The sequence below is a fragment of the Neolamprologus multifasciatus genome, chromosome 7 (genome assembly GCF_963576455.1).
Source record: "Neolamprologus multifasciatus chromosome 7, fNeoMul1.2, whole genome shotgun sequence".
In the NCBI taxonomy this organism is placed as follows: Eukaryota; Metazoa; Chordata; class Actinopteri; order Cichliformes; family Cichlidae; genus Neolamprologus; species Neolamprologus multifasciatus.
The window spans coordinates 62,857,450-62,879,424 of NC_140445.1; the positions used below are offsets into that span (position 1 = coordinate 62,857,450).

The following is a 21,975-nucleotide window of genomic DNA, read 5'->3' on the forward strand; positions in this document are numbered from 1 at the left end:
GGTTGTTGACCAATGGTCAGGACAATTTGCATAATAATGATGAAGAAACTGATGAAATGTTTCTTCCATTGAAAAAAAACGTTACATCCAGATGAACAGAATCAACTTTTTGGGATTTCTTTACCTGGATGATTGAGCATGCATCAAGATGTAGCAACTGTCTGTTTCTCCCTGAGGAGAGCATGAGGCAAATCTGTGTGCTGCAAGTGGCTGCAGTGTGTGTTTAGCTCTTGTTAGTCGTTGTACATGTGCGTAAGGGGAGAGTGACAGATTTGTGTAGTTTCTGCAGTTATGTGGACACTGTAACAGTCTGATGTGGTGAAGGAAGAGCTAACACAGAAGCTCTTGAATTGATTTGCTTTGTCCCTTTGTCCACAAGCTCTGGGTGTTGCTTCAAAGAATGAGATTCTCTGGAGAATTAGAGCTCAGTCCCTTAGACACGTTTACGTTTCAGGTTTCCAGAAAAAAAAAACAGTTTCAAAATGCATGAAAAGCTGAAAGGTGCGTTTAGTTGTATTAACTAAGTCACTAAATATATCATAAATCACTACAATCATGCTCTCCCCTACATAAACTGCCTTTATATGTTAAAAGTATGGGTACGGGTATAATACTGGCCCTGTATTTAGTATGGGCTCCAAAATCTTAAGTTTGGCACAGCACTGTTGCTGGGACTGCATCGACTTTCCGAGTGGGAAAGATTCAAATTCCGACTGGGAACTCAAACATTCGTACTTCCTCTGGGCGAAGATGAGTTGTGGTCCTGTTTTGTGAAGCCACACGTGTTCGTCGGGGTCCGCCTCCTTCGATGACGTCACCGATCCGCCGACACTCATAAGCAGAGAGCGTTAGCGCGAGACGAAAGAGTTGAATCTCCATGGCGTTTACTCAACCCCAGCAGAAGGACTAAAACTTTCCCTTATTAAACCCGGATGTGATATGGAGGAAACCACGCCACTTCCACAAAAAGAAGCTGTTTTATCCAAGAGGATGCGGACTATTTGAAACCGCTGCGGCTCAACCAGAATTCGTGAAAAAGTAAGTTCCTCAGTTGCTCAAGTACAGTACAGATGTTGTGTAGTGTACGCTGCTGCACACATGAGCGAAGCTGTGGATGAGCATAACAGACTACATTAAAGTTTAATATTAACATCTGACGTTACTGATCAGCGTTTAAACCGGATGTTACTGAGTTTTACGATTTTAAGAAATGTAAGTCTTGCATTGAAAATAAAGGCACAACCTTTTTAAGCGTCGGGAGAGCCGCCAGTTTAGTTGGAGGGCTACATTCAGCAGCGTTATGCTGTGCTCACACTGTGCGATTTTTGAGTCGTGCGACCGTTTTGGCGATCGGCCTGATTTTGACCTTCATCGTGCGTCGAGTAGTATACGTGGGGTAACGAGAAGCGATTAACAGCTCCCTATCATCAATCGCTTGGTCGATTTCAAACGTGTTGGAAATCTTCACGACCGTCTTGAGGGTGTCGCCGCAGTTTCTCACACTGCGCACGCGCAAACACAAATGCCAGCGAAAAAGACTGCGCAGCACGGCGGTGCAGCGATGGAGGCACAACTTGTAGAACTTTGGAAAGCTCACCCGAGCCTTTTCGATGTGGCTTCACAAAATTATCACGACCACAACAACCGTGAAAATAATTGGATCTACACTGCTGCTCAATCACAGCTGTCTGATCAGTATTTTTCATTAGCAATTTAGCAAAGTTGATGGTGGTGTGTGTCTGTGTGAGTTAAAGACAGAGAGGGAGAGCGAGCGACAGGATTTCTGTTATAACCTTCATTTTACGGACGCACAGTGTGAGCACTCAGGTCGTATAGTGTGAGACCTGCATCGTGACCTATGAACTTCTAACCTCTGCGAGTCAATCGTACAGTTTGAGCAGGAGCTGAATCGCGCGACTGAAAAAGTCGCACAGTGTGAGCCCAACATAAGATCTTGTTTTAATAAGGGGAGTGTCAGACGAGCTCTAACATCTCCAGCACATCCCGAAGTGTCTGAAAATGATGTTTTATGGTCTCCGAGCCACTCTCTGATCACTGATGGCAAACCCCTGATCATTCACTATTGCTCCGTGGAGGGAAATAGATGTTGTTCGTAAAATTACATTAAAAATAAAATTCGTGTTTGCACAAGTTAACCCCAGCTACCTTTCTCAGGATATTAACTGCTAAAAATGCATTATTTTCTAACCTCTTCAGATAACCAGTCACCACAGAGCAAGAACATTTGATGATGATGCTTGCTGTGCTTTGCCATAATTATTTTTCCTGTATTGACCTGATACCAAGTAAACACAGGCTGATACTCCAGGTACCGTCAAAATATAGAGTCAACTTGTATACGGAGATGAGTGTCATTCCTTCATGCATGTAGACTGTGATGTTGTGTGGAGTGGGAAGGCTTGAGTGTTCTGTAGCCGTGACATCATCACTACCAACAATACTCTTTTCCTGGTCTGTTGAATAACAGCCTGTTTAGAATCGGCTATTTACCTCTTAAGGAAGCATGTTCAGAACCTCAAATCCTACTTTATGCATGCAGATTTGTTAACGTGCATATGTGTGCTTGTGTTTTTATAATATTAAGGATCTTGATTGATACTTTATCGTTCTCACTGGGAAATTTGACTTCAGTTCTATAAATCTATGTGTCAGCTTATTTTAGGCTCTCTTTGATTCTGTTGGGTAGAGGGACAAAAGCCTTCTTTAACCCATTTAGTTTGTTCTGCCACACTCTATGCCTTCTTCCTAATGGTGCCCAGTACAGGATGTATAATGGATCACAAAGAATTCTGTGTTGATTTATGTGCACACTGGTCAGAAACTGGTTGAAGTACTCAAACCTTAATATACTTGTGTTCAAAAGACTCTTAGTTGTGAGATAAATGCAACATTAATTAAATATATGAGGCAGCTATTTGACCTAAAATGAAGAGTGCATTGGTATTATGCGTGTGATCTTCCTGTGTTTTAATAACCTTTACCTTAAGATGTGAAATTATGATCTTGCGGTATAACCGAGCTGTATACATACCTTTAGAAATAAACACACTAACTAATTAAAGATTAGTAAATTGTAATATTATTCACACAAATAAAATGGGTCAAGGATATTATTATATTAGATTATACTTTGAATGCAAAAAAACTGATGTAGGTCAACGTGGATATACAAAAAATATTCAACACACTCCTAATATGCATCTGTTCTGAGAGCACCATGAGACACAATGTATGGAACAAAAGCATCATTAAACCTAAGAGCAGTAAAAACTATTCAATTTGCTTTTTATTTGCATAGTGACCTGAATTAGTGAACCCATGTTGTCCAAGTGAAGATTTCTCTTCCACGTGTATCATGAACAGTTTGTTAGTGTATGTGTGGCTCTGGTCAATCCTCTGTACCTTTGCTAGTTCATGAGGATGGCATCATTAAAAACTGGTGGTAAGGGGGGATCCTTTGAGAATGTAAGCCACTGCCTAGTATTATTTACTAGTAAATAATTGTAAAAGTATGGGTGTTAATTTGCACCCATTCTTTTAATAAATGTTGACGACATCTAGCTTTGTCTTTGTTCCAATGGTTTTAGGGCCACTGGGAAATGTAGCAGGTTGTTGTGGGACCTTTTTCGCTCCGTCTCCTGGGAAGACACAATCTCTGTGTTATCAGTGTCTTGGCACTTCAGTGTGAGTGGGTGAAGTACTGTGTTGAAGGACTCCTGATTCAAAAGCTCTGGTTATCAGTTGTTTTAATTCTCATAGTTTTGTTACACTTCAGAGTTAAGGACGTCCAAATGTTGTCCGACAGAAGGAGCAAAAATACTGTGACATAAAATGTGTGCAGCAGTTGTTTTGTTTAGTAACCAATGTATGCTCTCAGTCATCCAAGTCATGGTAGTTGTAAGTGCTTGAGTTGAAGGACTTCTTTTGAGGTTCTTGAAAATGTTTTACCTCTTACTATAGAATAGAATAGAATAATCCTTTAATTGTCCCACAGGGGGGAAATTTGGTTGTAACAGCAGCCAAAAAGACAAATATACAAACAAACAGTACACAGGACACGGAACAGAAACATACAGTTTTTCTTACATATTTACATTAAGGACAATGGGTACTATAAATAGAGAGTACTGTACAGTTATTAAATTAAATAAAAAGGCAAACCAGGTTGTAGTGCAAATTGGTTAATTAACTAACTTATTGGAGTTACAGCATTGATATAAACATCTATGTTTGTTGGGAGCAGTTCAGATTGTACAGTCTGACAGCTGCAGGGAGGAAGGACCTGCGGAAACGCTCCTTCATGCATCTAGGATGCAGCAGTCTGTCACTGAAGGAGCTCTGCAGTTCAGCAACATCTACATGCATGGGGTGGGAGACTCTGTCCATCAGAGATGTTATTTTGGCCAGAGTCCTTCTGTCTCCCACCACCTGCACTGGGTCCAGGGTGCATCCCAGAACAGAGCTGGCCTTCCTGATGAGTTTATCCAACCTCTTCCTCTCAGCTGCCGATAAACTGCTGCTCCAACATACCACACTGTAAAAAATGACGGATGCCACCACAGAGTCATAGAAGGTCTTTAAAAGCGCTCCCTGGACTCCAAATGACCTCAGCCTCAATATAAACCTCAATATACCTCAATATAAAGGCTTCTGCAGTTCTAACAGCTGATGGTGAGTCAAAGATTGTTGCAAGAGCTTGAGAGAAAAAAAGAAGAAGACAACTGGACTTCTTTTGAGATTCTTTAGTTCTAAAACTTGCTGAAACAACAACAGCTATGTTAAAATGCAGCCAGGAGGCGTTTTTGTCTGAAAACACTCCACGTCCACACTAATGTTTTCAGTCGTTTTCACAGAGTTGTGCGTCCACATTGAAACAGCCGAAAATGCTTGTAAGAGCCAAAGTCAATGTTTATGTTTTGCCTTTTTGTTATGGTGGCACAGGCGTATAGCTTTACCTGCGTCTCAGGTGATGGCATGTGGGTGTGGTCACAGTCTATTTACCTGATGTCGGTGTTCGCAGCAGTGTTGTTGGGTGAGTTTGTGGGCAAACTTTTCTGTTGACCGTCATTTTTTTGGCACACCAGTTAATCCATGCGCTATTTGTAAATTGATTGAAAGCGCAAACGTTTTTGTTTTGTTCTTAAAATAAATGCGCAAAGTACAAGTACGACTCTTTATGGATTATTGGAGGCGCGTCACAGGGACACAACCAACTCAGCCGGCCGCGGCTTTATTTATGGATGAAAGTCGCAACAATGCTTACGTTGCAGTACTGCACATGCGTGAAATGCAAGACTATTCCAACTACCTAATTTCTGTCTACCATTTATTTACTTTCCGGCTCTTTGAAACGTCGCGGCAAAATGTTGAGGAAAAGCAGAGAGTTTTTTAAGCGGACTAACAATGAGGTGGAGTTGTTGCTGCGAGTAACGTACAAAGTTGCAAAAGCGAGTGAGAATGAAAGAATTTGAAGAAAAGCTATCTGGAGCATGTACAAACTGATACAATGGTAAATGGCCTGTATTTATATAGCGCTTTACTAGTCCCTAAGGACCCCAAAGCACTTTACATATCCAGTCATCCACACATTCACACACTGGTGATGGCAGCTACATTGTAGCCACAGCCACCCTGGGGCGCACTGACAGAGGCAAGGCTGCCGGACACTGGCGCCACCAGGCTCTCTGACCACCACCAGTAGGCAAACATGGGATTAGTATCTTGCCCAAGGACACAACGACTGAGACTGTCCAAGACGGGGCTCGAACCGGCAACCTTCCGATTACAAGGCGAACTCCCAACTCTTGAGCCACGATCGCCACAATATACAAACATCACATTGGGGAGACAGGTCAGGCTAGGTAGTGAGGAAAAAACATCAAAATGTGTAACACAGAAGGATAATACAGGAATGCACAGATATCAACACACCATAGCACAATAAATCCAGACAAGCAACATGGGAGAGTGTTTCAGTGTGTACATCTGATCTGGGACCGCTGCAATCTTCGACTGCGCCTCCAGCTGACCCGCTGTATCCGCTTTGGAGAGCGTTTTCAAAACGCTGCACTTTCCTTGACCGAAAACCGTCTCAGTGTGGACGGAAGGCCAAAACGTAGAGAAAAAGATGCATTTTCAAACGAAAACGCATTAGTGTGGACATGGTCTCAGTCTCCATGCCAACGATTCTTGAGCAAGCTACAAACCCCAAATTGGTCTCCGATGGATCCTGCTGATATCTGCAGTTATTGATCATAGCTGAATGGGGCATGTTGTATCGCATGGATTAGAAACGAGCTACATAAAAACCAATCCATTTGCTATTTTAAAAATGAATGAAAATCTTAAAGTTACAAATGATAATTAATGTATTGGTACAATTAGCCCTCTGTAATAATTTAAAGATCCTCTTTTGTTTGAAGTGACAAAAGACCAGCAGTGTTCACACATTGAGGTTGAAAAAGGAAAACATTCCTTAAATAAAACGAAATAAAACCTTTTCTTTACTATTTTTAATAAATCTAGTCCCAGACAGCTGCTGTACATGGATCAAACAAACTCAAGGGTTCTTAACATAAATTTATATTTCTCATTTTAAAAGGTACTCTTCATATTTGTAGCTTGAGAAGCCTGGAAAAAGCACCTCACCATCATGATGGAAAACTACAACAAAGAATCACAAGGATACCCGAAAGCCTTGGATTGAACATTATGTCCAAGCACTAATAAACACTTTCATCTTTTTTCAAAGGATAAAAATGCATGTTGTTACAAGATGGTTTCCATTTCTATAATTGATATGTTGCTATGCTACCACATTGTACAGTCCCTCTTATCGCATAACAAAGAACTCTTCACATCAATGGTTTTCAGGGTCTGACAATATTGCTATTGGATCCCTGAGCACTAAAGAGCTGGATCCCATTGACCTGCAGCAAGCATTAGTAAGGTTATTAGATGTGCAGGAAGAGGCTTTTCCAGGAAAGATGGAGAATAACGCTCTATATTAACAGTTACACACTATATAGAACCACTTTATAGAATTTGTTCGCAGATGTTGGCAGCTATCAGCGCATAGTTATCAGCTATTTTGAAACACAAAAAAAGACAGCAAATGGACTGTACAGCAGAAAATGCAAATGTTATTTATGATCCCCTCACAACAATGATAAGAAAAATAAGGCAATATGGCATGTTGATTAAAACAGGGATACACATGTTAATGTGATCTCTGAGACACAGGTCTCAGAGTGTCCAGCATTCAGACAGCTACCTGAGGACTCGTGTGAGAGAAAATCTGCTCACACAGATACGTTGAGCCAAATACAGTCAATAAAGCCTCTGCAATGTTCTGAAGACAGTTACTTATTTTTAGCCAATTACAAACTGAATCTGGTAGTTGGGGTTGTTAGATACTGTCATTAAGAAGCGGCATAAATTTTTTTTTTTTAATGCACATTCTCAGATTAATTCACTGCGTGTCGTGCCCAGGGCTGGACTGGGACAAAAATCGGCCCAGGCGTTTTGACTACAGAGCGGCTCACCAGGTATTAAAGCCTTTGAATGAAAACAAACGCTGTGGTGACAGTGATGTACGCTGTCCTGTTGGTATATGTATGATTTCCATACATGCTACATCAGATGAAAACTTTGGTTGTAAGATTCAGATAATTATTTAATAAAAGCGAGACATTTTAAATGAGAATAATTAAGAAAAGTATTTATTTGTGCCCCCCTTTCCCTGTTAATGCCCTACCTGGCCCCCTGGCAGAACTTTGCTAGACCCGCCCCTGCACAGTTACCAGCTGTCAGCTACACAGAAAAGCATCCTGGTGTTATTAGTCTCTCAGAAACAGTTCATAACTTCCCTTCAACTCATTCATGTCAAAGTAATATTAAATTAATGTATTAATGCTATATATAAACTCCGTCATGCTAGCTAGCATGCAGTACGAGTTATTGTAACTGACTGTGAAAAGTCAGCACAATGAAAATAAACTCCACCTAAACTTGGTTTATATCTGACCCTGATATAACTTCTTACCTGAAGTTCAGTTCACCTGACACTCGGACCGGCGGCCGCCTCGGGTCTCTCCTCCTGCCTCCCCTTCCCCTCATCCACCTGCTGGCCTCTGTGGAAGCTCCGCCGTAGCCACCACCAAACAACTGAGTTATTTTAACACATTGACCAGCATCTGGCCAATCCACCACAAAAAATCGCCCCATTAAAAATGAAAAAAATCACCCGGTATGTCCAGCTATGGTCGTACCATCAGTTTACCCTTCGCGTGACAGCCACAGCTAAAATGTGATGTCATCAGACTGCATGTGACCGATTGCCTGGATAGTAGCATCACTTGATGAGTCGTGAGAAGGTCTCGTGCAAGAAAATCAATACCGCCATTTTTGAAACTCAGCAACGGGGAAATGGTTGCAAAAAACAGCATGTTCCCCAAGGGTTCATGTTAGAGTCAAATTGTTGAATGTTGTCATTGTGATTCTTAAATTTGTAAAGTCTTGGTTCAAGGATCAAAGACATCCCTTTGTCTCTGACCACCTCTCCAGCCAATTTGGTGCTGGGGGAGGCTTAGGGGGGTTTTATTGCAGATGTATCCTATCTGAAAGATCTGTTTCTTGTGCTGTAAGCTTCCTGCTTTTATGATCCTTTGGTGAGCAGGAGGTCACACAAACGCACCCCCATGACACACACACACCTTTATAGCGTAAGGGGGTGGGGGGCTGCCCTTTGGCACCCCTCCTCCATAGTCTTCCACTGCTCTCTCTATTGTTCACCCTGGGGTTGCCCTCCTCCAGGCTTGTACCTGTGGCTTCCTGTCTGGGGGTTGGTGCTGGCAGTTCTTCTGCCCTGCACCCCAGCCCTTTGTTCATAATCCAAGACTATTTTTCTATATGTATTCTTACCCCCTAACAGTCGCCATATTATAATGTTGCAAATATTCACAAACTCTGCAGTCTCTCTAACTCCAATGTATACCAAGCAATCTATTATTATCAACAGTACTAATGGAAAAGGAGTTATAGGGGATGGCACTGGCCACAACAGGAGACGACTCTGTCCCTTCCTGTAAAGTGCAGTGGTGTTTTTAACCCAGTCCACTTTATGTCCCACTTCCTCCGTGTCTTACTCTTACCCCACTTTTCTTAGACAGTTTTTTTTTTCTTTTTTTTTTTTTACCACACCCAAACTCAACCTTTGTTCATTTCCTGTTATGTCCTTGTGAATGAAGGAATGGCTTTATTGGCCACATGCAGATGAAGTTGCAGCATTTTTACAAACCAATTCTGGTTCATCCGTTTCATTCAATGATCAGCTTTCGCGCTTTCAGCCCTAACTGGTACCCATCCCTATTTTTACTACACTAAAACGTCATACTTGGGTAACAATGGACAGTCTGGGCTGGACAATGCAGTCTGTGTAGAAAGTTAAGTAGTCTGTGATGCACTCAGTAAACCGATGTTTGATGTTCTAACCAGAGTGTCTCCCAGTCTGTTCCGCTAAGGCCTTCTCCAACCACCTCCTAATACTCCCAGTGGTCATACTAGGAGTCTGTCTGACCTACCCAGTGGGGTTATGGAGGAGAAATTGTATGCATCCTTGACCAGGCTTAGCATACAGCATACTTGCCAACCTTGAGACCTCAGAATTAGGGAGACATTCGAAGGAGGGGGGTATACATATACTTCCGGAAGTGAGCAACTGTGTAATTGGACGGTCTAGCCTTCAGAATTACGTCACTAGCTCTCTCGTTGGAATGAAACTCTGCTGTCTGTTCCTTGCTATCTAAAATATAACCGGATGCTGGCGTAAATTTTCGACCATCCCACACTTCTGTTTAATCAGTTTTCTGTTTGAAGTTTATTCAGCTGTGTGGAAACCCTCCCAGGGGATTAATAAAGTTTTATTTAATCTACGGTCTCCACCGTTGCTCGACGCTGCGTGTAAGGAGCAGGTAGTGCAACAATAGAAAAATAGTTGTGGGACGGCACTGTGTAGCGTTTGTCTAGGGTGTTGATCATTTTCCTAAATCCCTCGTTTTGCACAGTGTTGATGGGAGTCAGGTGATAAGTAATAGCCTCCGTAATTTCTTTGTGCCTGCGGGAGTTCGACGGGTATAGGGAAGCGCTGTATAAGGTTCCCGTTATTGATGTTTGGGTGGTTGTCCGGGACGGATTTTCTCCAGTCACTTTCTCGTCATCCCTGACGTGCTCTCCGTTGTTTTTGTTATTTTTTTCCCTGCCAATTTTAGCAGCCAGCTTTTGTATCACGTGGTATAAGGCTCCGCCCTTGTCATTTGTTGAGCAGGAAGAGTGAGCGCTTGTTTTCATGCAGATTACGTCCCGGATCAAAATGCGGTACAGTCGTCGTCTTTTTTTTTTTTTTTTTTTTTTTTTTAAATCGTTGTCATTTGGAAATGAGATCGCACATAAGTATGAATTGAGATCGCGATTTTCTAACGATTAATCGTGCAGCCCTAATTTGGTGTATTATTTGCAACTTTAAACCATATGCTATACCTTCCTTATTCTTTGCTGAAAGTGAAAGCGTTATCTTCAAACTAATGTAGTTTTCCTTAAAATGCCTTAATTTCAACTCATGTTTGGGTTTCATTTTAAAGGCTTTTTTTTTTTTTTTTTTTTAAAGAAAAGGTTGGAAGAACACTTGTTTGTGCAAAAAGCCATGTTTGCACAAACAACTATCCTGTTTTATTTATTGTACTTCTGGTCAATGCTTCTATTGCTGATAATTGGTTAGAGACGTGTTTGTTTTCTTTTGTTTTTTTTTTTGTTTTTTTTTTCTTCTAGCTGTCAATGGCCAGTTATGGAAGAGGGCGTGTATTTAAATCATTAAGTACAGTAAATATGGGTTCTGGTGCAGTTTTGTAATTTAAATTTATTTACTGCCGTTAATAGATTTTTAATTTTTTTGTTATTGTATTTATTTATTTTTTTATTTTTTTATCCTTTTTCAGGATCATTCCCATTTGAACCCACTACAAACTTTAACGGAGGAAGAAGATGCAGTCCTGCACATTGATGAATGGACAACACCAGCAGATTAGACAAGCCTCTCAGCCCTCGCAAGCTGCTCCTTATCATGCCCATGATGGAACAACAAATCTGCAATCTTGGACTCCAAATCAAACCATTCACTATCAAGCAAGAAACCTAGGAGTGCAAAATGTACACGCTGAACATTTCCCTTTGCACAATGGAGCTTATTCTAACAGACAAATGTCAAATTTGCAGACTTCTGCAGGAACTTATCAGGAGGTTTCTTCTCAGCAGAATGGTGGAGGCAATAAAAATAGTTATTTTTCTGGTATGTTTTTAAACTATATTCAAAATGTATCAGCTAATAAGCAAAGTGGAAACCCATCTTTGCCAGCATCTGGATTTCAGATTCCCACTCTGCAAGACTGTAATCAGAATTCATCAACTCAGAGTCTACCTAACCAGATGAACTCAAACACTACATATCCCCAGCAAGGCATGTCCACTCATTGGAAAGAGTCACCTGTTGTTAATGAGAGACAAATGATTGGAACACAGGATAGAACTGTGACTAATATCCAGCATGTCAGTGTTCAGCAGGGCATGCAACAGAATGTGAATGGAGACTTGACAAAACCCATTTCAGCGTACACTACACCAACTACCTCATTTCCACCTGAACGTGGTTTATGTACCAGCACTATGATGTCTGGCTCTGAACAGACTATGTGCCTTGTTCCGAACAATCAGGTTCAACGACAAAGCGGCACTCAGCATGGATTCTGTCCTGTCAACTCACAGAGTTACAATATGGGAACCTCTCAGACTTCAGGAAACAATAACATTGCAACATATCCACCATCAAGTGCACAGAATTTTTACTTTTCCAGCACCAGCCACAAAACTCAGCAACACTCGGCTCAGCACCAATTAAGAAACAACAATGGGATCAAGACTGCCACCTACAGTAACTCAAATTTTTATAAAAAGTATGAAAATATCAATCACTCTGCAAAAATGAGAGGGCATCGGATAAAAACTTATAAACAACAGAAAGTGATCAGGCACTCATTAAGTGCAGATAGTTTAAATAATTCATGCACTCCTGGGTCTGATGGTCGTCCTCCTCCACCGTACAGCTATTCAAATCACAGACAGCAGCAGTATGCCAGAACGACCACAACGATCTTGTCTAATCAATCTAATATTCAACCTGGGACTTCGGCTACCCCTAAAAATTATATTAGCTTGAATTCCATCAAGTTATTACCTGGCCATTCTGGGCAGTCTTTACCTCAAAGCACTCAAAATGTAATGTCAAGAACACAGCACGCTGTAAGTACACCCCATCAGCAAACCTGTGTACCTAACGGTTTCCACAAATCTTCTGCAGGAAATGAAAGAAGCCCAAGTGAGGAAATTCATCCTAAGAACTGTAGCTTAATGAAATTGTTGCTTGGTTCATCCCTACTGCCGGAATCTGTTGACAGCAAGACACAATCATCAGTAGCAAGCAGTTTTGAGATGCTGCCATCAGTCCAGTTAAATGACAGCTCCATTCACTCATCACCTGGAAATGCCAGCACCAAAGCTGTTGCTGTTGTACAACCACTGCCATCCCTGGAAGGTCAGCTTCACAATGACCATGCTTCTTGTGATTCCACAGCAGGAGACTCTTTAAACAACCCTGAGAAAACTTTTGTTTTAGATACCACAGCAATTAACAAAACACTGCCATCTTCAGAGTCAGGGACACAAAACGCAGGGAAACAACCTGAACTGGATGTTAATGTTCAAAATTCAATTCCATCCCAAGAATCAGTATGCCAAAATTCTCCTGAAGACCAAAGTGGGATCCAGACACTTTCAACATCACCTGTTCCTGATCTTTCTGCACTCCCAACATTCCCATGGACATTATTGACACTAACACAGTTGATAAAAGATGTAGAAAAGAATCAGAAAGAGCTCAGCGATTTGAAAGAATTACACACTGCACAAAAAATTATAGACCTGTTTTGGGAGGGAAAACGTGAAACATTGCAAATGTACTCATGCAAGGTAGGCTTTCTCAAGGTTTTAGAAGTTAAAGAATTCTGCCAAAAATATTTAACAGCCAACTCTGTTGTACTGTTGCAGGTAGATGGCAATTTTAAGGAGCAAATGGAAAGCTACCATGTCCTCAAAGACAATGAAGTATTTTCAGAATCGCCTTACAAATCATCATGGTTAAATCTAAATGAGCAGTTGGATGAAATAGACAAAGAATTTGGTTTCCCATTGTCTCTGAAACATCACACTTCATTGCTTGAGAGTGATGGCCAGAAAGATCAGCTGCACATCAACAACAGTGATCCTGCAATTACGAGTAAAGAGCCAAGCAAGATCTTGCCATCAACACATTTTGAACCCGTTGATTCAAATGAAGGAAAAGAAGCCACCACACTCAAACCCCCCTCAATTCAAACTCCCTCCCCTAATCAGACAGATGGTGCCAGTGACCCATGTTTGTCCCTGAAAATCCAAGTTATGCCTCCAGAAGAAGCCAGACGTTACCATGAGCAAATAGAAAATGAGATGCCACAAAGTATGGATGCAGAGAGGGTCGTAAGTAGTTCCACGGAGAGTGAGACACCTGATAATACAGAGCCCACATTGTGGGAATCAAAATTGGAAACTGTGGAAATTGGCATAAGTCAGCCGCTTTGCTGTCTTACAAAGCTGTTGGAAATGACTATGGGATTAAGTACATCTTATGAATGTAAATGCCAGAGCCAGAAAGAACAAAAGTTTGGAAAAGGGTTAAAAAAGACCAGTGATAATGGCGAAACAGTTGTACTAAAGCACAATAACCAGTTTGGGAAGGATCCAGTAAAGGACAAGGAGAACACTGATGATCAAGTTGTTGCATTTAGTGGTTCTGAGCTTTGCAGCTTTCTTGGTCAAACCATAGATTTGACTGAAGATGATGACCAACCTCAATCGCCTTCTGAACAAAATTCTAAGAACCACTCCAAAATAGCCAATACCAGTCATTCAAGTATTCTATTTATAAGTGATGAAGATCTCTCCAGTGGTGAAAATGAAATTCTTAGCCAGAAGACAGATCTTGCCATAAAGATGTCTGAACCTTACGATAAGTGTGGACAAGAACAACCAAAGTCTACAGCATCGAGTCTGCCAGGTGCCTCAGTCAGTACTAACAAAGCTGAAACTGAAAAATTCTGCAGCACTGAGACTGAGATTGCCATCCAGATCCTGGATCATGGCAAGAATTGTGAAGAAGCTTTAGATGTGCCAGTGTCACCTTTGGAAACCAAAGAGCAATCTCAAATCTGTGCTGAAGGTGACTTTAAAGTATCTGTCAAGCATAAAAAAATCAAAAGAAAACACAAGAGACTCGAATGGGATGATGAATTTGGTCCACCCCAAAAGGAATCAAAGAAATGCAACTCACCTGTTGATCTTAATTTAGAAAATGCCCTTGATGATGTTTCAAAATGTGAAAAGGAGCCTGCTGTTGGAGCTGAAGCTCTCAATATAGACTCAAAAAGAACTGCAGAACTGGTGCTGTTTGGCTCAGCTCAACAAGACAAGTGTGCTTTAACTGGCTGCAGAAAAGCCCATCCCCGTTTTGTAAAGGGTGCATCTAAGTCAGCACACCTGAGGCCTCCAGAAGTTCTTACTGTCAATCTCAACCCTTTGAGTAGCAAGTCCAGTGACATGGTGTACAACAGGAATTATTCAGTAAAACAGCTAATTCATGACAAATGGTGGAGAAGTTTTCAACAGACTAAAGCTAGTCACAAAAAAAAACGTAAACACCGTTCTTACTCTGTTGCCGGGGGTATATTGATGAAACGAGATGAAACTAAGGAATCCCGGAGTCTGAAGAGGCTTGGAGAGGAGAAGAAGGATATCACCGCTGATGATAATAAGAGATGTTCCTCTAAAAGTGAATGCAAAAATGTCAAACCTTGCCAGGAGCACATAGTCTTGAAGTTCAGTGTTCTACCCAGTAACTTTGACCTCAAAGATGGATCCAGTGGCAAGAAGCAATCCACCAATCCCGTTTCAGGTAAATACCATAGATAGAGGGGGTACCGTTATTCTCATATTGCCCACAATAAAGTTGATTGGCTACTTTTTTTTTTTTTTTTAATTATTATTATTAGGGATGCACCGATACCGATACTGGTATCGGGGCCGATACTGTAAAATGTGTGTGTACTCATACTCGTAAAAGTTAACCGATACCATGAACCGATACCAACTTATTTCATTAATCAGAGGGTGGCTTGTCATTTCTGTTGTAGTTTTTTAGATTGGCCACTAGGGGGCAATTATTATTTTATTTATTTTATAATAATTATTTTGTTTGTTTGTTTACAATATGGACACTCTGCAATAATTTAAAAGTTTAATTTATTCGCAAACCTAATTTGTATTTATTTTATTCCAAATAGAAGTGTTTATTTATTATTCTGAAAGCTCGAGACAGTGCCAATAGTTCAGTGATATTTTGTAAAATTACAATGTGGAGACTCTGCAATAATTTAACAGAAGTGCTTATTTTTCACTTGAAATTTTTTTGTGGTCAATTTTTATTAAGATTTTATTTTTTATCGGCAGGGAATATAATAAAAAACTTGCCTTCCAATTCATTGCATTTGTGTGTGTGTGTGGTAGAAGTATCGTTTTTTTGTACTCTGTATCGGCAAGTACTCAGATCCAAGTATCGGTATCGTATCGATTTGAAAAAATTGGTATCGTTGCATCCCTAATTATTATTATTATTATCTATTGAAAACAATGGATCACAGAAGGCTGATTTTTGGTTTATTTTGGTAAAAATTGTGATCTCTCCAGATGATGCAGACCCATTCTTTTTGGTAAAGATCCAAATTTATGAAGCTAAAAGTTCCAAAGCACCAACCATCTACTAAAAATATTTATTCTTTAAAAATTATTTTTTTGTTGTTGTAGTTGTTGTTGTTTTTATTGCATGTTAGAAGGGTGATTGGCAAATATATTGTTGGAGTGTCTACATAAAGCGGGGACATTCAACATAAATTGACCCAGAAAAGACTAATGAAATCTCTGCTCCTCGATGGGTCATAGTTGGAGTGGGATACTGGTGTTTGCAGATTAGAGTGGTGGTAAACATGGGGACTGGAAAGTACTGTTTGTTTTTTCTTTTTCTTTGAGACGGATGATCAAAGGATGAGGTCACGAGGGGAGGAAAGTTTTAAATGGTTCTATAGAGCTGTGTTATTACTTTGACCTTTGACTGAATGGCACAATGCATTAAATATGTAAAATTTGAATTTTCTCAAATTGAATGAATGCATTAGACAAATTAAAAAAATATGTAACAAAATTTATTTTAAGGAATTTTTGAATCTGTCTTTCCAGAAGAGCCAGAGAAAAAGCAGAGCGCTGCGACAGCTGCCACAAAACCAAAAGGTAGCAACTACATCTGAAGCATACATCAGTTCTTATTCTCTTTTTAAAAATGTTATTAATTAGGCTGTTTTTGTCTAATGGTTATTAATTACATCATAGGTAAATGGCGTTCGAGTCTGCAGAAGAATCGACCTCGACCTATTCCCAAGACCTTCAGTCTCTTCCACGAGTATCAGAAGAAATACAAGGAGCGCTCTCACTCAAAAGATTAATAATGTGAAAGATGTCTCTTCTCTGGGAATTTTTTCTTCTTCTTTCATTTAAGACATTTAGTACAAAGATTCTGACTAAAATTATGCCTTTGTGTTTTTTTCTGCTGTGCATATACAAGCAATACATTAAGGCTGTGTAACCTTTTGTTGTTTACATGCCTGTAAAAAGCGTTACAGTCATGGAGCAGGTGTAGTTACTGACTTGTGGGATGTGGGAACTTGGCAGCCTTTACAAATTTGTTCAAGTGATGACATTCTGTCCGTCATTGAGTATTATTGTGTCACTGCGCCTCGTCTGTTCACCACTGTACTCGCGACAGAGATGAAAGGAATACATGGTATTTGCTGTCGGTGCAGTTCTGTTTAATGAGCTGAGAAGCTCTGAAGATGCATGACACTGCATAGTTTGTCTTGTGTCTGTGCATCAGAGACTGCATGCAGACTTTAGTAAGTCCACATGTTAATTTGAACATGGCTCGGAACAAGTGATATCCATGAAAGGGGGTGTAAGTGTAAACTTTTTTTTTTTTTTTTTTTTTTTTTTGACAAAAAACTTGACTTGTAACATTTGCATTGTAAGTTTTTTTGTGTTTTTTTTTATTTTATTTTTTTTATTTTTTATTTTTACTGTTTTTCTACACTTTCAGTATTTGTATTTCAACCTTTTTTAATTTTTTTTTAATTGTTTCTACTATTAAATTATCCATTTTTAAATGTGGTTTTGTCTTTGTCTAAACTAATAGTAGGGATTATAGTAGATTGATTTATAAGCTGCAACAGTTGTTTAGCATTATAGGGAAATGGCGTAGTTCAAGGGCGTAGATTTGGCATGGACGGAAGGGACATGTCCCCACCAATATTCAGCGATTATTGAATTGTCCCCACCAATAATTTGATCTCTTCGAGTAAAGAAAAACTAACCCGATAGAAAGAAAAGAAAAAAAAAACATCTGTCAGCGTCTCATTCACCCAGCGGTGCAGAAAGAGTTAAATTACGTTCTCTACTGGAGTCTTACCTCATGTGACGAATATGGCCAATGTGATTGGCTGTGCCTTTCAGGGAGCTCTGTTTAGTTTTAGCAGCGGCAAGCCTGCGCTGCGAGGAGAGGAGGACGGCAGCAAAAAGGAAGAACATGGATATAAGAAAGTATTTTTCAAAGAAACCTGAAAGTCACTTAAAGCCAAATTAACTCATAAAATGTGTCCGTCATAATAACGTTACAGGCTATGCTAGGCTTTGGCCCACATCAGTCTAAAATGGTATGTACCCATTAATAACGTGTTTTGGAAACTTAACTGCACAGCAGGCAGCACTATTAGTTATCTCAGTCTCCCAGAGCAGCATTTCTAATTTTGATTGAAACTGTCAGAGAAAACGGCAGCCTCGAGTAAGCCAGGATATTAGTTTACAGAAGCTGTTAAAATTATGTCTAACGTTAAAATGTTGGTGACACAATAATTTCATCCTAATGGTACTGACATATTCATAGGGTTAATTTTTGAGACAAAATGTCATGAGGTAGTCAGGATTTTGCAAATATCCACCTTGTAGTGAGGTTGCACAAATTGTTTTAAAATTGCACTCACCCTACAAACATTACTGATGAGTCAAGATCTTCACAATTTGACAGAAACACTGAAGCAGCTCCACATTTTATTCTTATTGTCATGTATGTCCTATTTGTCAGGTGACAGAAGAACCAACACAAAGCTCAGAGAGTGATGGTGATACAAGATCACAGGTGAAATTGGATGATGACTTGATGGTTCATGACTGTATTTGAAGCACATGTGCAGTGTTGGGACTAACGCGTTATTAAGTAACGCGTTACAGTAACTACGTTATTATTGTGGTAACGAGCACGGTAACTAGTTATTATGCCAAAATCAGGAACGCGTTAGTCGTTACTGGGATTTAGATAGGGTCGTTACTCGTTACTTCGTGTGGTGGCTATCGCGGAGCTTCCACAGATTCAATAACATTAGCAAGTGTTGGAGGCCAGCAGGTGGAAGAGAAGGAAAAGAGACCCAAGGCGGCCGCCGGTCCAAGTGTGAACTGAACTTCAGGTAAGAAGTTATGACCTGCAGTCTATCTGGGTCAGATATAAACCAAGTTTAGGTGGAGTTTATTTTCGTTATTCTGACTTTTTCCGTACTGTGTACTAGCTAGCATGACGGAGTTTCTATACAGCTGGGTGGGTGCTATGAAGTTAATGATGTTGAACTTTATTTTGTTCATAAGTTATTAGAGTTGCCAACCGTCCGTCTGGTATTCAGAGAAAATATTACGCATTTCTTATTGAGATGAAAAGGAACAGTTTGTCCCGTAATTCGGCTACATTGAAAAAGGCACAAAGCTGGAGTTATTCTGTGTCTTTGCTGCACAGCTGCCTCTTCTTCTTTCATTCTCCCCCCTCCCTCTCCCGTTTCTACTTCAATCATGAAAACTGATCAATGATCAGCTGATCGTCTCTCTTGTTTGTTTATCGCCCACTTTGCGCCAGAAAGAGGAAACCAGCCGATGTCGCGCTAAACAACAGCAGCACGTTTAAGCTTGATCAGCTGTTGTTAGAATTTATTTAATATTAATTTCTAGTATCAGCTGATGTTTGCTGGAGCCACAGCTGCAAAAAAGCTGCTGGTCATGATGTCGGTTTGTTTATCTGGTGAGAGGGAAACATGAAACCAGGAGATGTCCTTACTGAATCATCAAAGCTGAACAGGTGATGGAGATACAGGTTTACCTTTTAGGTGACATAAATGAGTTGAAGGGAAGTTATGAACTGTTTCTGAGAGACAGATAACCCCAGGATCCTTTTTAGGTAGCTGACAGCTGGTAACTGTGCAGGAGCAGAGCTAGCAAAGTTTTGCCAGGGGTGCCAGGTGGGGCATTAACAGGGAGAGGTGGGCACAAAGAAATACTTTTCTTTCTTATTCTCATTTAAAATGTCTAGCTTTTAAAAAATAATTATCTGAATCTTACAACAAACGATTGATGCATATATACCATCAAAACAGTGAACATTACTGTCACAACAGCGTTTGTTTTCATTCAAAGGCTTTATGATTTTTCCTATAATGGCGGGCTGGTCTCTAGTCAAAATGCCCGGGCCGATTTTTTGTCCCCGTCCAGCCCTGTATGCAGCTCATCTGCAGTCTGGTGTTACCTACATCTTCCTATTCAGAAGGCAGAATTTCTGAGTTCTGAGTACAATCAAAGCACCACGACTGCAGTTTTTTGTGTTGGATGTAAAAGGCGCACATGACGCTGTGACGTAGGCTAGAGTCATGGCAGCAGTCATTGACGGTCCAGGCGTGGGATTTCTCTCGTGGAAATATGTAATATCTTTTCCTTTCTATTGGTAGGTGGCACAGTGCACTTGTGGCAAGTAAGCAAGCTAAAAGACTGGCAAAGTTATGGAAGCAACACATTAACAAGAGAATTCTGAGTAAAACCAAAGTTACTTTCCCTAGTAACTAGTTACTTTGGAAGTAACGAGTAACTTGAAGTAACTGAGTTACTTTTGATAGAAGTAACTAGTAATGTAACTAAGTTACTATTTTAAAGTAACTTACCCAACACTGCACATGTGTGACTGCATGTATGTGGAATGTCTCACTGTTATTTATCAGGTGACAGAGGCAGCTTTGCCATGTTGTAGCTCAGACAGAGGTGAAGAGGCGAGGTCACAGGTGACTGACTGATGTTTTGGTGCTATAGATTAACTAGTATTTATTATCATGACAATTTTTAGGCTGCTGATGTAAATTGTTTCATTAGTGTGTATTTGAAGAATCTGAATTGACATGTCTCATGTGTTATTTTATCAGGTGGCAGTATGTCCTAGTGCAGTCAGATGGGAAGAGACAAAGGTGAGGCACATCAAGCACAGAATAATAATTGTAATCTGAGGATAAAACGCATGTACTGAGGCTGAAAGAAGCTTCAGTGCTCTCAGAAGACTAAAAAAAAGGCTACGGTCAACAATGACTCAATTGAGATTAAACAATGCTGCTGTATGCCATGTCCACCAGGAGAGACTGCACAGTATAGATGTAAAACAAATATGCCAGTAGTTGATCTCAGTTAACGAGAGGAGCAGGCATGTGTTTGGCTCCTTCACATTGAGTTGTTGTGTGGGACACCAGTAGTCCATGTCTGTTGCTGTAACAGTAGTTCATGTTTAGAATAGAAAATCTCAGCTCACTGATTTGATCGGGGCAATAGTGCCTAAACTGTTGCATAATTTTGATGAGAGATCTTTTACTTTGTGGTAATCTTAGATGAGTTGTTTTATGGACAAAAACCAGCAGGTTATTCAGTTTTCCCTTAGTGCTAATGTGTCAGAGATGTTGGTGTAGTATAACTGAAGTAATGATGTTAAGTCCTTAAAGTCATATTCTTTTATTGTCATGACTGTATATTAAGTTATTTTTATGTTTGTATGATACCTGATTTATATGGAATATGACTGAAGTAAACTAAAGTCTAAAATACTTAGTCAGTCATTTGTTTAATAGTAATTTAAGATTATATAATTCACATATAAAACTATTAATTGTGATTTTAAATGGTTTAAAAGCACGTAGAATAGCATATGTAGGCAAGTATATTTCTCCTCTTTTTATTAAGAAGCAAAAACAAAAAAGAAAAAAAAAAAAGAAACAGGGCAGAGTTCGGTGGTTGAATCATCCGTCCCCACCAATTCCCATACCAAATCTACACCCTTAGCATAGTTCCTGGAAATAATCTGAAACAAACCCAAATTACAGGAAGTTGAAATGGTGTTATGTGATGGCTGTGTGAAGGCAGAAGAAGGACCCAAAGTGCAGACTCCGGAGACAAAACTTAAACTCAAAACTGCTTTAATATTAAACTCAAATATAACATAACTAGAAATATCAAAATAAACTTACACCAGAGGACTGAAAAAAACACACAGCTATATAAACGGTAGATCGCGACAATGACAAACTGAAACACAGGGCTTAAATACATAGAGGGAGCAATCAGGGAATGGACAACAGGAGGGAAACACAGCTGGGGCAAATCAGAACTGACGAGACAAGGAAGCGTAAACTGAACACACTGAGATAAGACAGAGACCTTCAAAGTAAAACAGGAAACACATAACACAGACTGAACAAAAGACACAGACTCACATGCAGGCACTACAACAGAGGGAACAGAAATGTGGGACCAGGACAGACACAGACACCGACTGGACACGGGGATATAGCAGACAGGGGAGACAGCAACTAA

The 21,975-nt window shown here is 40.1% G+C and overlaps 1 protein-coding gene across 1 annotated transcript; it reads left to right on the top strand.

The window, feature by feature from the left end:
• The first annotated feature begins 816 nt into the window (after positions 1–816).
• amn1 (antagonist of mitotic exit network 1 homolog (S. cerevisiae)) lies at positions 817–21,418 on the top strand. The gene is made up of 4 exons (XM_085166552.1): positions 817–1,038; positions 11,013–15,112; positions 16,450–16,500; positions 16,600–21,418. The coding sequence occupies exons 2-4, from the start codon at positions 11,059–11,061 to the stop codon at positions 16,710–16,712; spliced, it is 4,218 nt and encodes a 1,405-aa protein (XP_085022678.1). The 5' UTR covers positions 817–1,038; positions 11,013–11,058; the 3' UTR covers positions 16,713–21,418.
• The last annotated feature ends 557 nt before the right edge of the window (positions 21,419–21,975 follow it).

What these genes read in the sequence shown, in the direction of transcription:
- amn1 (XM_085166552.1), top strand. Translation starts at nt 11,059, where the DNA reads ATGCAGTCCTGCACATTGATGAATGGACAACACCAGCAGATTAGACAA. An exon ending in ATCCACCAATCCCGTTTCAG is followed by an intron (nt 15,113 to 16,449) that starts GTAAATACCATA and finishes CTGTCTTTCCAG; the next exon opens with AAGAGCCAGAGAAAAAGCAG. An exon ending in AGCTGCCACAAAACCAAAAG is followed by an intron (nt 16,501 to 16,599) that starts GTAGCAACTACA and finishes ATTACATCATAG; the next exon opens with GTAAATGGCGTTCGAGTCTG.